The sequence below is a fragment of the Zingiber officinale genome, chromosome 10A, assembly GCF_018446385.1.
Source record: "Zingiber officinale cultivar Zhangliang chromosome 10A, Zo_v1.1, whole genome shotgun sequence".
Lineage (NCBI taxonomy): Eukaryota > Viridiplantae > Streptophyta > Magnoliopsida > Zingiberales > Zingiberaceae > Zingiber > Zingiber officinale.
This window is the reverse complement of record NC_056004.1, coordinates 40,377,755-40,394,118: the sequence shown is the minus strand read 5'-3', so window position 1 is coordinate 40,394,118 and position 16,364 is coordinate 40,377,755. Positions and strand designations below refer to the sequence as shown.

The 16,364-nt window shown below is 35.3% G+C and overlaps 2 protein-coding genes across 2 annotated transcripts; one reads left to right on the top strand and one right to left on the bottom strand.

Moving 5' to 3' along the window:
* Positions 1-1,026: 1,026 nt before the first annotated feature.
* Positions 1,027-5,482, top strand: LOC122027581 (phosphoribosylformylglycinamidine cyclo-ligase, chloroplastic-like). Its single transcript, XM_042586567.1, has 8 exons — positions 1,027-1,447; positions 3,133-3,227; positions 3,303-3,404; positions 3,529-3,588; positions 4,216-4,388; positions 4,668-4,779; positions 4,865-5,023; positions 5,188-5,482. Exons 1-8 carry the CDS (start codon positions 1,147-1,149, stop codon positions 5,356-5,358), a joined length of 1,173 nt encoding a protein of 390 aa, XP_042442501.1. The 5' UTR covers positions 1,027-1,146; the 3' UTR covers positions 5,359-5,482.
* Positions 5,483-6,535: 1,053 nt separating this feature from the next.
* Positions 6,536-16,033, bottom strand: LOC122026616 (RNA-binding protein 39-like). Its single transcript, XM_042585350.1, has 12 exons — positions 15,953-16,033; positions 14,354-14,410; positions 13,773-13,875; positions 12,965-13,047; positions 12,615-12,698; positions 12,469-12,543; positions 12,219-12,302; positions 8,038-8,102; positions 7,792-7,963; positions 7,635-7,723; positions 7,353-7,467; positions 6,536-6,568 (listed from the first exon to the last, which is right to left on the bottom strand). The coding sequence occupies exons 1-12, from the start codon at positions 16,031-16,033 to the stop codon at positions 6,536-6,538; spliced, it is 1,041 nt and encodes a 346-aa protein (XP_042441284.1).
* Positions 16,034-16,364: the final 331 nt, after the last annotated feature.

Below are 16,364 nucleotides of genomic sequence, written 5' to 3'. Positions count from 1 at the left end.
TTCTCCAACACTAACTCTAGATCCTAAGCACTTGAAGCACAGTCGCACAATCTTATCATCTTCATTCTTCAACTTCAACACTCTTCGCAATCGCACTTGAAGCACAATCGCATGCCAAGAACCCTAGCTACCTTCCACCACCATATGAATTCCTTCACACTTGTTTTGTGGAAAGATTAGGGTTAGCCGATTTGTAAAATGATTGGATTATAATATAAATATAAACTATAATCCATTGACCCATAATCCATTAACCCACAATTTTTTAACCCATTAACTCATCATATTCACAGTTTCAAAACCATTGCAATACATTTATTGAATAACATATTAGAAAATAATAAATATATAATAAAATTATACAAAATCTCACAAGCGACTCACGAATATTTGAACAAAATGTTATAGATTCGAATTCGACTCAAAACCTTATCGAACATGTTCGAGTTCGTCTCAAATTCGATAAATTCAAATACGAATCGAATATCTTTCGAACCGACTCGAAAAACTCGTGAACCGACTCAATTCATTTGCAGTCCTAAACCAACCGGTCCTAAAGAAATTTTCATTGATTAAATCACATATAACTATCTGTCCACGTTTTAGAAATAAAATCGGTTAAATAAATCTGACCAGTTCAATAATATTTATATTGTAAAAATTATAAAAATATAGCTGCTAAAATAATATAACAACTATAAAATTAACTTATATAATATAAATTTATTTTATTTAATAACAGTTAAATAATTATAAAATTATAATTGATATACTATAAAATTGTGTTGTTTAATAATTTTTACATGGTATTTGGTACGAATTTTAGCCGCTACAAATAGCGTAGGTGGAGTAGATGATATAATATAATAATATGATTAATCGATCAGTCCCACTAAAATTTTCGCACGTCTTTAATTAGAAATAAAAAAAGGACGTACATTTATACCCTGCACTATTTCACCCAATCCGTATCATCATTTTCAAAGAAAAAATATAAATTAATTTTATTCTTTTGGAAAGCTATAAGGACACTTGCTTTCCCAAAACCTACTCGCCCTCGCCCTCGCCCTCGCCCTCCCGTCTCCCTTGCCCACGCTCGCCCACGACTGGCTTTCTATACCTTTTAGCTTAATCTTTTTTCCTACCATGAACGTCAGCTTCAGTTCGCCGACGGAGCATCTGCTTCGCTTCACAGCCTCCGGAGGAAAGCCTTCGGCTCCGGCAACTGTTAGATCAAGCACGGCCTGGCGATCTTTTCGGCTTCCTGCTCCGGCGGGGTCCGCGAGAATAAGGCGAATGAGTATCTCTTGTTCGGGTTCTGGGTCAGAGGTTCGTGGGCTCACTTACAAGGATGCCGGCGTGGACATCGACGCTGGTTCAGAGCTCGTTCGTAGGATCGCTAAGATGGCGCCCGGAATAGGAGGGTTCGGCGGCCTTTTTCCATTAGGTTACTTCTGTTGCTCTTCGGATTCGTTTGACATGATAAAGTATTTTATACACGATTTTATGGGCATAAACAAATTATATTTTGATTATCAGTCTATAAGATATGGTGGGATTTGATCGAATTGTTTATCCCATATGGAGTGGGATTTTGGATACCTATATAGGAGATGGGATTTTGACACATCCACACTAAAATATGCAACTATAAAAGTGTCTTTTTGGTGGTACAATTGTGTGTTTTCCCTCATCGGCTTTATACAACTATTTTTTGGTTATCAATTATCAAGACAATATGGAAATGCTGCGTTCTGTATCACAATCCATGCTGTGGCATATCATTAGTCTTTGGAATTCATGTCTGTGTGAATTTGATTGAATAATGTTATCAACTTATAGTCAGTATACACATGTTCAGTTCCCGGATTTACTGTATTTCAGACAAAATTACACATGTTATCAACTGAATCATGTCAAACATAGGCATACAGTCGGACACATGAGCAGCAGTATCAAACTACCTCCCTTATCATTCGCTATATCACCGTCTCCAAAGAGTTAACAATTTGCAAAGCCTATCTGATCATTTTCCCTTTGTGAACAGGAAATTCTGTTTAATCTTTCACATTGCCTTATGCAGTAGTTCTTTCAAGTAATGCTGCTTTCATTTAGCTGAGAAGCATTGCAATACTCCAGACTTCCATGGAGTATTTGCATTTGAAGAAAAGATCATACTTAGCTTTATTTTCATTGTCACAATATAGTTAGTTTTCAAATTTTATTTTTTGCATTTACAAACTTTTGTTACCGGATTAAACACAACACAAAGGAACATCAGTTGGCTTAGAAATCTTAGTTTTCAAGATATGTTTTGATGGTTATGGTGATTAACTATTTGAGTTCCTTGTCTTGACTCCCTACCTAAGGCTATTTAGATATAATCATGTGATTGAGTTTTCAATAAAGCGTAAGAAATATATGTATTTATTTATAATAAAACATGTCATGTATGTTCTCGAACTTGATTATGGCCTTTTATTAATAAGGGCCAAGGATTTCTTCAATACTTTAGTTATGCTTAGATAAAAATTCCAAGGATTGCCTAAGGAACTCTCATTTATTGTACAGAGTTAGTCAACAGTTAGAATGGCCTACCTGATTGATGGTATTTGAAGATTTTCCATGTGGAACTGCATGATATTTATGTTACGGGACTTTAGAAATATGTTTATGTTTGTATCCATTTTTTGAGTACACAGAAACTTTAATATATTTTTGGAGTTGATAGATTCAATGCTTTATCTCAGTAATTGTACAACTATAGTATGCCTGTGTTCATTGTTGTTTTTTCCATCATTACATCATTTTTGGGCATGAGGCCTATATGCCTTGACCACCAAAGTGACAGTTTATTAGCATGTTCTACTGCCTATTAACAGAAACTGCATTCCATAGTAATCCATATATGGTTTGATTTGATGTTATAATTTGCATTGCTATTTTCCTAGTCTCAGTATCGTTGTACTGGGCTACTAGCCTATGATAGTCTGTTTCTGACTATGTTTCTTTAGTATATACTTTTCTTCCTTCATATTAGTTGTAGCATGTTAATGACCTGAGAAAATGTTGTACATGGTAATCTTTTGTAACACAAGCTAGAATGCTTATTCAGCCTCCATCTGTTTCTAGGTGACTCCTACCTTGTTGCTGGCACTGATGGTGTTGGCACCAAACTGAAGCTTGCATTTGAAACTGGTATCCATGACACAATTGGGATTGATCTGGTATAGAACTATTATTTCTTGCTTGGTTCGATTACAGTATATGTTAAGCTGACCCTGCATTATACTTATTGCCAGGTGGCTATGAGTGTGAATGACATAATTACTTCTGGAGCAAAACCATTATTCTTCCTTGATTACTTTGCGACCAGTAATCTTGATGTTGACCTTGCTGAAAAGGTATTAGCATTGATGATCAAGGATTTGAATTCTCTTTTCTTTCCTGATTTTTGAATATTACTGATTAATTTTTATTGAACATAGTGTGTTAGGAAATTTATGACATCTCTATGAGTATATGTAGGTGATAAAGGGAATTGTTCATGGATGCCAACAATCTGATTGTGCTCTGTTGGGAGGGGAGGTAATCCTTGCTAGATTTTTCTTAATTATTTCCATCTAGTTCAAAGTTAGTCCATCACTTGATAACATGCTGATTATACATTTTTCCTAAAAAAAAAAAAATAGATCCGCTATCTTAGCGGCCCCCTAGTGTCGGCTCCACAGATATGGAGGGAGGTACATGCAGGTACATAGGTCATAGGCGCATAGTGGGGTAAACCCCAGGTCGTCAATTCCTGAGAATCGACCCCTAGCCAATACACCAGAGGTGTCATGCGTCTACCGCTTGCGCTATGCTCCGGGGGCTACATTTTTCTTAAAATATTCTTGATCTTGATGTTGCCATGCTGATTATACCTTGTGGTCATGGGTCGAGTCGTGGAAACAACCTCTTGCAATGCAAGGTAGGACTGCCTACAGAAAATCCAATGTGATCCGACATTTCTTTGGAATCCCACATTGGTAGGAGCTTCATGCACGGACTGCCTTTTCTGAAATATCTTTTTTTTTTTTTGGTTTGTTCAAGATTCTCTCTATATTTTGTCTTTGATCATTATTCAACTGAATATAATGAGTCAAACTGTTGTATCTGCATACTGGCAATTATTGCATTGGCTGTGAAATATCACATTTTGTTTTGTGCTTTCAGACAGCGGAGATGCCAGATTTTTATGCCAAAGGAGAATACGACTTGAGTGGATTTGCTGTTGGCATTGTTGAGAAGAATAAGGTTATCAATGGTAAGAACATTGAGGCTGGAGATGTTCTTATCGGTCTTCCATCTAGTGGTGTGCACTCTAATGGCTTTTCTCTTGTCAGAAGGTTGGTAATCACATCATATTCTTGATCTTCTTTCCTTAATCTTTTAGAGTTATATAAATATTTAGAGTAAAGGTAATCTTTCTATTAGAGATGGGTTTTCCATCACACTGAGGCTCCATGTGTCGGTACAGATTAAGGTACTGTCTAATTGATGGTACCTAACTTCTACTTTGAAGACACTAATTGGATCGTCTGTGCTGTAAAGTACATGTGAATGCTCTAGTCATTCCAAAGTTCATAAATATATCTAAAAGTTGCCTGCCCCCTGTTGTTCCACAGGGTTCTGTTACAGAGTGGTCTTTCATTAAATGATCAGCTTCCAAACAACAATGGCGAAAGCATCACTTTAGGCAAAGCTTTAATGGCACCTACAGTCATCTATGTCAAGCAGGTTTGTCTTGGAAATTACTGATTCTTTTATACATTTTTAATGCCGCAAACTTAGCTTTCTCAAGTCTCGTGCATATGCGATGTAGGTGTTGGACATTATCAGCAAGTGGAGTGTCAAAGGAATAGCTCACATCACCGGCGGTGGGTTTACTGATAACATCCCAAGAGTATTTCCTACCGGACTCGGAGCAAAAATTTTTATAGATTCCTGGGAAATCCCTGCTCTATTCAAATGGTTAAAACAGGTAATAATAATTATGCTTTTCCAAACTTTGTTATTTTCTGTGCCCTTATCAAAGAAACAGTTAGATCCTGCTGCTATCGATATTTCTGAGTTTTTCATGCGTGGTTTAATCGTTTAATATAAAATGGAAAACTATTCAAGGAATTCAATGTTAATTTTGGTTAGGCTGGAGGTATCGAGGAATCAGAGATGAGGCGTACTTTTAACATGGGAATTGGCATGGTTCTTGTAGTGAGCAGGGAGACGGCCACAGGAATTCTATCAGAATGCCAGGGCTCTTCAGGAGCTTTTCTCATTGGGGAGGTCTTAAATGGTGAAGGCGTCGAGTATGTATAACTAAAAAAGTGCCTTTGCTGTCGTTGTGAAACTTGATAAGAGTGGGTGAGAAAACAGTGGCGGCAGAATTTTAAAGATTAAGCCTAATTTAATAAAAAAAATCTGGGATATTTTCCCACTGTAAGTTCGCTTTTGTTGAAGATTTCTCTGCTTTTTGTTTAAAAAAAAACATTTTTGTTTGTAAATGGAATTGGCCGGTCCAGACCGGTTAGATTGGCAATAGATAGCTAATTTGGTTCGGTTAAAAATTAAAATGGTGCGACATTTCCTGTGAGATTAGATTTTTGACGGTAAATTATTTTAAAATTCCTTAATAGTAAATTTAACTTCCTTTTTAGTTTCCACGTAAAAAGAAAATTTGCATATAAATTTTTCTTTCCGTCAACTCCACAGTAAAATTAATTTACTTAATTGTTATTATTTTTTTAATATAAAAATCTAAAATAAAATATAATTTTTATCGCTTATATAAATTAAAATATAATATATTTTTTTATCTAATTGAGTATTAATTTTTTCAATAATCGGTTGATATATTCGATTCTAATTAAATGATACGGATTTGAGAAGAAATTATATTTCATTTTAGATTTTTTATACCTATAAAAAATAATAAGGGATTTTAGTTTAAAAATAATATTATAATTTTTTTAAAATTTAATATTATTTAATTAGAATTGAGTATATCAATAAATTGATCATGGAAAAAAAGTCATACTTAATTTGATAGAAAATATACTAGATTTTAATTTAAATATATTGAATTTAGGAAAAAATATATTTCATGTTAGACTTTTTTAATCTTAAAAAAATAAGGATAATTAGATAAATCGATATCCATTAGGAGTTAAGTAAAAAAAAAACATAGGAAATAAGAATAAATTTTTTCTAAGGCATGGATGGAGAAGTTGAGTTTACACTTAGAAAGTTTAGAATAATTTATCCGAGTTTTGACTACTTATTCTTCAAAGTTTTGTTCTTTGTTTGCTCTGTGAATTTAAAAAAAAAATCTTTAAATTTAAGAATAAAAAAGCTTTATGTCAGTTCGATTGTTACATTGAACCCTTTTAAATGTCTGTAGGTACTTGAAATATTTGTAATATTGGATTATCCACTCATCTGTATCTGTTCTTGCTCATGTATTCTAATGATTAATAGAAAATTTATATGGTACTGATCACCTATAGATTTGGTTCAGTAAGCTGAATATCTGAAATAAAAAATAACAATTTGTTGATAGCATTATGCACTTTTTAATTTTCTTGAGGGAAAAAAACAGGCAAATTTGTTCAAAATAGGCCTGCAAGTTAAATTGTGAGTTCTTAGCATTCGCACCCAAGAGTCTCGTATCCCTATAATTTGTCTTTTTCAAGTTTAAATGATAATCCAAATAGCCATAATCGAATAACTGATAAACACAAGAAAAATTCAATATAACGGATAACTCACCTGTTATATTAATAAATACATAAGAATGTGTAAATTAGAAACCAATATTATTGTACAATCTCGAGTAAATATAATTTCACTAGAACATGAAAAAGAAAAAAAATACATAGAAATTAAGCTAAGAGGAACATTAGAAAAAATCCGTAATTTCTAACCCCCAAAGTAAATCAGTTAAGACAGAAACATGAAAAACCAAAAGAAAGAATTCTAAATTTACGACTGTACCATATTCATCACTAGAGTCCAAAGTTCACAAGATTAATGTGTACTTGACCATAATGAAACACAAATTCAGCATCATTAACACTGGGAACGACTGGTAACTCTAGTACATATCCACTTATGCCATCTATAATTCAAGCATAGCCAATCAACGAAATTAGTTAAACATAGAATAATGTGAGTTTGAGGCCAGGCTACAGGTTCAAATAAAAATAATGATAAAAAAACATCCATGAAAATTCTGAATCAAAAAAGTGTCTGTGTCAGAGCATTGCTTTGGAAACGTTGGAAATTATAGGTTAGGTCCAGAGTTGGTAGCATACCATGCAAGTGGCTGTGACTGACCTTCCTGCAAACCATCGACCTTGCATAGCACGCTGACAGATTGAAGCTGCTGCGACACTGTCAAATTGAAGATATACAGGGCCATGGCTGTTCCTGTGAAACATACATTGGTCATCATGATGAAAACATAATTACAAAAACAATCCATCAATGAACATAGGTGACATCTAAGAATTTCTATTTCTGACTACAAAATTTGAAGGAAAATTGCACAGACCGCCCATACAGAGCTGATTTGAACATTTTGAATTGATACTCACTTGTCTACAAAGATATGCTTGACATGGCCATACTTGGAACATTCTTCTTGTACGTCCTCTTTAATATCAAAATCAAAGTCAGGCTCCGTCTGAACATGAACAAAAATCTAAGCAACACAAAGAAAGATTAGCAAGCATCGTAAGACAGTTGTCAAACCTCAGTGCTTGGATCAAACATATTTGTCAGCATTAAGCATTCAGTTGGCTCCACCATAGCTGGAACTTGCTGCACAGCAGGGTTGATGGATACGCCATTAACAGGCACACTGAGAGATTGCTGGATGGGAGCTGCACCATTAAGAATTGGAACTCCAAGTGACTCCGCAATACTGCATAAAGCATGTGAATTTCTAGGATTCAGAAGTCAGAAGACAAACAGAAGATCTGGCAGTAAAGTATTGACCTAGAAGCAGTTCCGGTGCGATCCAGCTTCTGCATAAGCATAGCTCTAGAACGAGCATTTAGTGTCTGCATAAAAACAATACAGTGAGCAGCAATCATGAATGTTACAGAATCAAAAACATGTGCTGGGACAAATTTAATTGTGAGAGTTTGTTAACAGCTTATTTTTCAAAGACTGTATGGAGAATATGATGCCTGATCAACTGAGGTGGCAAGCTAAAACAGTCAGAAAATGAAAGACAGGCAACACATGTAAGTAGGTGAGTATAGTGAGAGTTTTATGTTGGACCCTGTGGTTATTTTGATGTGATCAATCAACTTGGTTAGGTCCTGCTTTGTGTTTTGATCCCTGTGTTTGAGTGTGCAAGAGCTTAGGAGCGCAGAAAGTCGAGCGGAAGACGCAGCTAGTGAGAAAGACGGCATGGGAAGGGAGCCGACGGGCTCGGTGCGTCCGAAAGACGAGAAAGCTGCGGAAGAGTACACCGGTGGACGAGAAGAACGTGCGCGGCGTTCGAGGGACGTTAAGCTAGGGAGGAAGGCTGCTCGAAGAGAAGACCGGGAATTGGGTTCGGGTGAGCCCTATTCCGATTGGCCGCAATCACCCAAACGAACGGAACTTCGGAAGCTGAAGCAAAGAAGCAAGTGTGCTAGAAACATTACTCAAGGCGCCTTCATCATGACTTGAAGGTGCCTTCAATGCTTGATGAAGGCACCTTCATCTGGTCAAAATGACCGTTTGCGCTGCGGATAGAGTTCTATCCGCTTACTCCCTTGGAGACGCCTTGGATCTCTATTGGAGGCGCCTTGGACCTCCGAGATAGAATTTCCAAAGGTTATATAAAAGCCCCTGGAGCTAGAAATTATACATCAACTCAGTATTTAACTCTGTAATCAATTTCTAACAGCTTGTGAGCTTTCTCAGTGTGTAAAAAGGCTTCTTCGCCTACAGTAAAGGAGACTTTCTTAGTGCGCGCTTTTCATCGTCCTGGATTATCAACCTTCTTGGTTGTAACCAGGTTAACTCACGAGTCTCTGGTTTATTTCTATTTCCTTTTGTTTTATTCTTATTATAGTTGCTTTTATTTTGAGTTGAAAATTCCGAGGAGGGTATACTTTATTTTTTTCAGGTAATTTACCCCCCTCTTACCGGCCTCCGCTGCACCTACATTTTATAGATGATTAGGTAAATCGTTTATAAGGACCATCCAACAACCAGGAAAGGATGTTCCTCGAGGGGAAAAAAACTAGCCTGAAAATATCAAATCTATGTTTTTTCCAAATAGGTCTAACTACTATTATACCAAATGTCATAAACTAACTGAGGTAATAGATCACATTACAACCTTGTACTCTCATCCTGTTTCATTTGCTGATAAAATGTAAAAACGGCTAGCTGTATAAAGTCTGGGATATTTAGTAAATTTAGTACCTTTGTAGGTTTTAAAAATTGCAGGTTCTAAAAAAGAAGGCCCGTCATAATAAGTATGACATGCAACCGTATTCAGGCTTCATTAACAAGGCTTTATTCTCTGAATAAGAAATTGAAGTAATTTTTACAAGAATAGTGAAAATCGTAGGAGCAGGAAATACAGAGATGTCGAAGAAAGTTACATCTTTGGCAAAAATTAAAGATGCCATTCAAGTCAAAAGTTCAAATTGGACTTGTGGTTTGAAGGCAGAGGAAAATAGGTTGAGCATTGTGAATCTGATTCTAATCGAATCAGTAAAACTTATCATGATTTTGTTCTATTCTACTTGAACAATATTCCTCATAAGATTTAGGTATCTAGAATCAGCTATCTTGTAAAAACCTTGCTAAATCATGAATTCATGATCAAAATCAGATTAGTCAGTGATAACATGAACAAATATTACTCTGACAAGTCATTTGAAAATTAATTATATTTACCAGCAAGAAAAAGAACAAAAATCATATTTACAACATTAAATCCTCATTTATCTAATTTTCAATATATTAAATTGATTCACATGCATATAAACATTCACCAAAGAATATAAAAACAATAACGTATTATTCACAAATGCTCAGCGTGAATGATGCATAGAACAACCTGGTCAGATCAATAAATATGTAATTTAGTTTCTACATTTATGATTTATAGGTCAACAGCATTTTTATTTGCATTACAATATTGTCTGCTACATTTATGATTTAAAGGTTAATAGCATTTTTTATTTGCATAACTAATATTATAATTCAATATTTATGATGCTTAAGTTATAAATACATTAAAGAAATTAGTAGTATCATAAAAATTGATTAAAAGTTATAGCTGTTTATCAACATTAATTAAAAGTTATACCAGGCTTTCGTCTATATGATTTGTAAGTTTACAGTTATTATATATATATATTTATGCAGAAACTTTGAAAAATTGGACGCAGGGCATTGTCACACTTGAATCAGTTGTCCTTCCAACTATGGATGTCATGATAGTTAAATTTCACAATGCTAGGCAGACAACCATAATAGCAAATTCATATTAACTCAGCAGATTCAGATGTCTTAACCCGTGGCAAGAAGGGGAGCCTTGACGCAACGGTAAAATTGTTGTCATGTGACCAAAAGATCACGAGTTCGAATCCTAGAAATAGTCTCTTGCAAAAAGCAGGATAAAACTGTATACAATGGATCCTTCCTCGAAACTCAGCATGACGGGAGCTTCGTACACCAGCTGCCCTTTTTAAATTCAAATGTCTTATCATGAATTAAATTTGTCTTAAAGATCTAAGTGCTTAACCACAAGGGAAGCAGACTAACCTTTCCAACAAGACACTAACTAAGGCCTCATTTCCTACTAAGGAAAGCAAAAATAAGGTGATACTTTCCCAGCATCACTTTCCTTCCATTGCCAAATAAAAATGTTTCAAGCTTCACTTGTCTTCCGTTTTCTTTGGTAGAAATGAGAAAGGAAAAGACTGAAAAGAAAAGATTAAGGAAACCTTTTGAGTTTTCATCTATATTTAAATGGAAAATTCACTTTTGCATCCATCATATAGTTCAAAACTGAACCTAAAAATATTTTTAAATTCACTTTTAGCTAATGTTTTTTATTTTCAATAAATAAAATTTTAAAATTGAGTTTCCTTCCCTCCCGCCAAAGAAAGAGTTGAATGGAAATTATTTTTTAATTATCTTCATACAATTTTTTCTTGTACCCATGGATTGAAATTTTGTTTCATGCCGGGTGGCACAGATGGTTTTTATCGTTTCACTGGGAACTAAAACCAGCACCCTATGCGTGGCCATTTCAAGCGCGCGTCGTGAGCCGCAGAGCATCTTGAATACGTCACCAGACGCTTTCGGTGCCACCGGAAGTGTCGCCAGACGCCTCGTAGAGGAGTAGCACGACGCTTCCCGCGCCGTAGGAAGCGTCGTCAAACGCTTACGGTGTCGCCAGAGGCGTGCGGGGCGCCGAAGGGGTAGCGGGAGCGCGTCGCGGATATGTGTCATTGGTGTATTGTTTAAAATGAATTGTAATTTAAACAATTCCCAAGTGTGATATTTTGAAGAGACTTTATAAGTCCTAATTAAATTATCTAAATAAAATATAAAAAGTATATTTATTTTTTTAAAAAAATAATAAAAATTATTAAATGATATTCTGAAATTGTTTTTACTTTTTAAATTTTATTTAAAAATTTTAAATAAATATATTTATCTAATAATTACTATATATAAATAAAAAAATACCGAAATCGTATCGGCACGGCACAATACGATTCTGAAACTGTATCGTTCCAGTGTAAGATCGAAACCTTGACATAGGTCGAAATTTTAAACCTTGTCTGAACCTCTTCCTTTTCTTTCCCTAGTTGTTTCTTCCATTAGAGAAAAGGCAGCCCAAGTGTCCCTCATCTTTGCATCGCATCAGTGTCATCCAAAAAGCATGGTCATCATCCAAAATCTGTGATCTATCTGTGGCCCTTACAGTTTCAACACAATTCCTCATGATCTGTGACCAAGATTCCAGTAAATTGGCATTTATTGAATTCACTGCCCTAGATCCAAGCCAGTAGGCCAATTTGGAAAACTGTAGCTTTGTATTTAAAAGGACATACAAAAAGAATCATGTAAAGATGTTACTCTCTGAAAGTAATATGGTTAAATCAATAATGTATATCAGTGATAAGTAGATCATAAAAGAACAACTAGCTCACCAAACCACCACCATCTTCATCATCAAACTCGACAGTAGTTGTCCCAGTCTCTTGCACAGTGACATGATCTGTAACAGCCGAAACCTACAAAAAAGGAATTTTATTCCTTAATACCATTCTATTAATGAACCAAAATTGAAGAGAACAAACATCTAGCAGGAAAACTAAAAACTCATAAAAGTTGCTGCAAGATTAGGATAACAACATATTTCATGAAAATCTGGACTGGAAAAAGATAACAAAGTTTAACCTTTATGATGCGGCCAGCAATGTCCAATTTCCCATTTAAACTTTGAGCAGCCCTTGCATGCTCAAGCTGAGCAAACTGAAGAAAAGATTATTAAGTCAGCATATTAGATTTGCTGTGGCAAGATAAGTTGTTGGTTGTGTGCTTACTTGAATGAATCCACAACCTCGACACTGCCCTGTTTCATCAAGTGGTAATTGAACAAGATCCACAGTCCCAAATGGTTCAAAGATCTAAAAAATATATATAAAAATATTATCATGATTTACTTTTTCTTGCAATAAAAGACTAGCAGGAGACTAAAGAAATTTTGATCATCCACAAGTTTATTCCAAGGTACAGATCAGGCACTTTTTCAGTAGACGTATAACACCTTTGATAGTTAAATGGTTTCTTTCTCCCTATTTCCAGATGAAAATAATCATCAAATGATTTTTTTTTCCTAACAAATGAACTCAAGCTAATTTTGTCTCAGGGAAATAGCTTTTTGATACTTCACCTGGCGAAGTTGCTCTTCTGTAATGTTATAGTGAAGGTTTCCAACATAAATCTTTCTTTCAGCAGCTCCTGCAACACCAGACACTCATCCAAGATTGGATGTCATATGAGAGAGAATTTTCTAAGGAAGTGAAATATCAATTACAAAAGGAAACTTTATATTTCCCCTTTCAGAGTTCATAAGATATTTTCCACAGCTAGTAAAATGTAAGAAGAAAAACATTGTTTTATAAAAAAAATACAAAATACAGTATGGAATTAAAGTGAGAAAGAGGATAAAAATATCTATAAGTTAAGATGATTAGACCATTAGGAAGAATGTGTCGATATGTTTTATTTTATGGGTTCAAAATAATAAATTAATTTTCTATTATGTCACCTATATTTAACTTTTCATTCTTCTATATGTTGAAATTTCTTGTTTCCCCAATATGACCACATAAAATTGTACATTGCTCCACCCTTGGATCAATTTAATTTTTTTTTTGAACAATATGAATATCTGGACCGATGAAACAAAAATATGAATTTGTTATCCGCACGTTCTGTATGAAAAAATTTTGCCTGCATAAGCTAACTTAAAAATTCAAATCGAAACACCAGAAGAGGTTCAATCGTGAGAAAATCAACCAGTAGAATAAACCCAACTTTTGAAATGCATGTATAATATTTTTTAAGTGGCCTTACATTCCTCAATTAGCATATTTATTATTTGTCAAATGGCCAAAAAGTTTAACAAATTTTAAAAGAAACCTCAAGCAGACTAAGACTAAAATGAGCTAGGAGTATTCACACAAACATTGAATTACAGTCTCTTGTTTGTGTGTCTATATACGTGTATGAAAGAGAAATATACCCAAATCCCTTTGACCTTCTTGAGTTCCTATCCACAATCAAGCGAACATCCCTCACCTGGAAACTACAAGAAACTTGTTAAAAAAGTGCCTCTTCAAGAAAAAACTACTCATCAGGCATTAACTTACAAGATGCATTGCCATGCAAGAGAATTTAAACCCCCATTGAAGCAGTCAACTGCTTTCTCATTATCTAACCCACCAAATAAACAATGGTGAGCCATAAGTCACAACACTGTTTTGAAAGTAAAGGAGCATTACAACACTGTTTTAAACATTAATTTTGATGGCATATTATATCTGTGCCCAACCAGTTTAAGCACCAAAATGCACAAGAGGATGTCCTTACAATCGAAATACTATACCTTTGTTGAATACAATATGGAAAGTCACAACACTTTATATCTGTTGGTTGCATGCTATACCAAAACATGCAGTTAAACCTAACAAATCGCAGAGCAATTATCAACCTATGGTTTCTATTAAACAACTATATACAAAAACAACTGCAGATAAAAGGTAAGTGTTTCACCAACCTTCCCGACTTGTGAGAAAAACTCATAAACATCTCTCTCAGAAGCTTTCAGAGGCATCTGCAGTTTGCAGAAGTAGAAATTAAGATATGAACATTGTTTCGTCAAAATTCTCTGCATTGGGCCTGATATGATTTCATATCAGGTCCACATTGGATCTGATCATACACATCAGGCTCAACGTGAAGATTTTTCTTGATTCTTTCTTATTAAATTTTAACACCTTAGAGAAGTCAAATAAACAATGGATAGCATATTTGAACTCCTTACAACTCTAGAAATTCACAGGAACTGAAATAGATACAATTAGAGCTCTCTAGGTCTATCAATGGATTTTGGTCAAAACTCACTGATGGACCTAGAGAGCTCCGATTGCATCAATTTTAGTTCCTATGGAATCATATCAGGTCCAACGTGGAGAATTTTTACAATTCTTTCTTGTTATATTTTAACACCCTTGAGAAGTTAAAATAAATAATGGATAACATATTTGAACTCCTTGCAACCCCAGAAATTCACAAGAACTGAAATGGATGCAATCGGAGCTCTTTAGATCTATAAGTGAGTTTTGATCAAAACTCACTAATAGACTCTAGGTCCATCAGTGAGTTTTGGTTAAAATCCACTGATGGACCTAGAGAGCTCTGATTGCACCCATTTTAGTTTCTGTGAATTTCTGGGATTACAAGGAGTTCAAATATGCTATCCATTATTTATTTTAACTTCTCGGGGGTGTTAAAATGTTTTTAGAAGAATCAGCTTGCAAAAGAGAGGAAAGAAAAAAAAGGAGAGGAAAGAGAATAGTTGTTGAATGCATAGGAGGAAAGAGAAGAGAGAGAGAAATGACAGAGAAAATATAAAAAAGGCAATAAAATTTGTCAGGAGGGTAGAATGGGAAGAGCACTATAAAAGGTGTGCCCTTTGGTAAATAACAAAGTAGCATGCACCTTTTGGTAAATTTAAAAATCTATATACACCTTTTGATAAATTGTCGTACAGTTTTCTTACCTTTTTACTTTATAAAATACATTGTTCCTTACTTTCAGTTTTTTGTTTTATTCATTTAATATTAAATTCTTTGAATTTATTAAAAGTTGTATTCCTTATCTGTTTTTTGACTTGGTCCAATCATCGAGCAATGTTTGACTTCCAATAAATCGAAAGATAAATTCGATTGTTGTTCATCGAATATGTTATTATCAACACTAAACGTCTTTTCTACAATAACTGTAACCACTTGACAAGCTAAAATTTTTTTACAACTATCAAGAGGGCATGAAAGCTTTGAGCTATTTGTAACCACCACTTTAGGATATTGAAATCTGCTTCATAAAAAGTTATAAAATAAATCTCAAATTCCTATATAGAACTTGAGGATTCTTGTGGATGTTTCATTTGTTCTTTTAATAAAATTTATACTTTGTAAGTTTTAAATTACTATTACTAGTTTATGCAGTAGGAGGAGGACAAGTGAGCAAAGAGGGCATTAGGGTTATTTCACTATTTTAGGTTTTAGAAAAGGAGAGGGAGTGTTGTTCATGAGGAGGTCTGGGTTTTTTGGCCGTGGCCGCTAAACTCCAGCACGCAGCTACCCTCACTCACGCCTGGAGCCCCCTTCTTCTTCTCCTTGTTCATTCTTGCCGCCACCTCCTCCCTCCTCATCATCGTCACCGGGCACGCCATCTTCGTCCTCCGGTCAACCTCCGATGCCGCACTCGCCTCTCCACGCCAACATTAGTCGCCCATCGACACACTACACACGATATCGATAGCCTCCTCCTCCTCTCTCATGCACAGCCGCCTCCGGCCACCACCGTCAAGGGCGCATACAATTGCTTCCTCCTCCTCTTCTCCCTCTCCATGCGTCGCAGCCCCCCTCGCCGGCAGGTGCCACATGCTGCAGTCCCTCTCGCCGATAGCCTCCACGTGCCAACAACCCATGTGTCGACAGTCCATGAGCTGACTCCATCCCTGTTCCGACTCTGTGTCATTGCTATGTTCCGACCTTAGCATC

Excerpts from the sequence above, each read along its gene's own strand:
- LOC122027581 (XM_042586567.1), top strand. The coding sequence starts at position 1,147 with ATGAACGTCAGCTTCAGTTCGCCGACGGAGCATCTGCTTCGCTTCACA. Across the intron at positions 3,228-3,302 it reads ACACAATTGGGATTGATCTG|GTGGCTATGAGTGTGAATGA; the intron begins GTATAGAACTAT and ends ACTTATTGCCAG. Across the intron at positions 5,024-5,187 it reads TATTCAAATGGTTAAAACAG|GCTGGAGGTATCGAGGAATC; the intron begins GTAATAATAATT and ends AATTTTGGTTAG.
- LOC122026616 (XM_042585350.1), bottom strand. The coding sequence starts at position 16,033 with ATGGCGTGCCCGGTGACGATGATGAGGAGGGAGGAGGTGGCGGCAAGA. Across the intron at positions 7,964-8,037 it reads CGCACCGGAACTGCTTCTAG|TATTGCGGAGTCACTTGGAG; the intron begins GTCAATACTTTA and ends TGCTTTATGCAG. Across the intron at positions 7,468-7,634 it reads AAGCATATCTTTGTAGACAA|GAACAGCCATGGCCCTGTAT; the intron begins GTGAGTATCAAT and ends TATGTTTCACAG.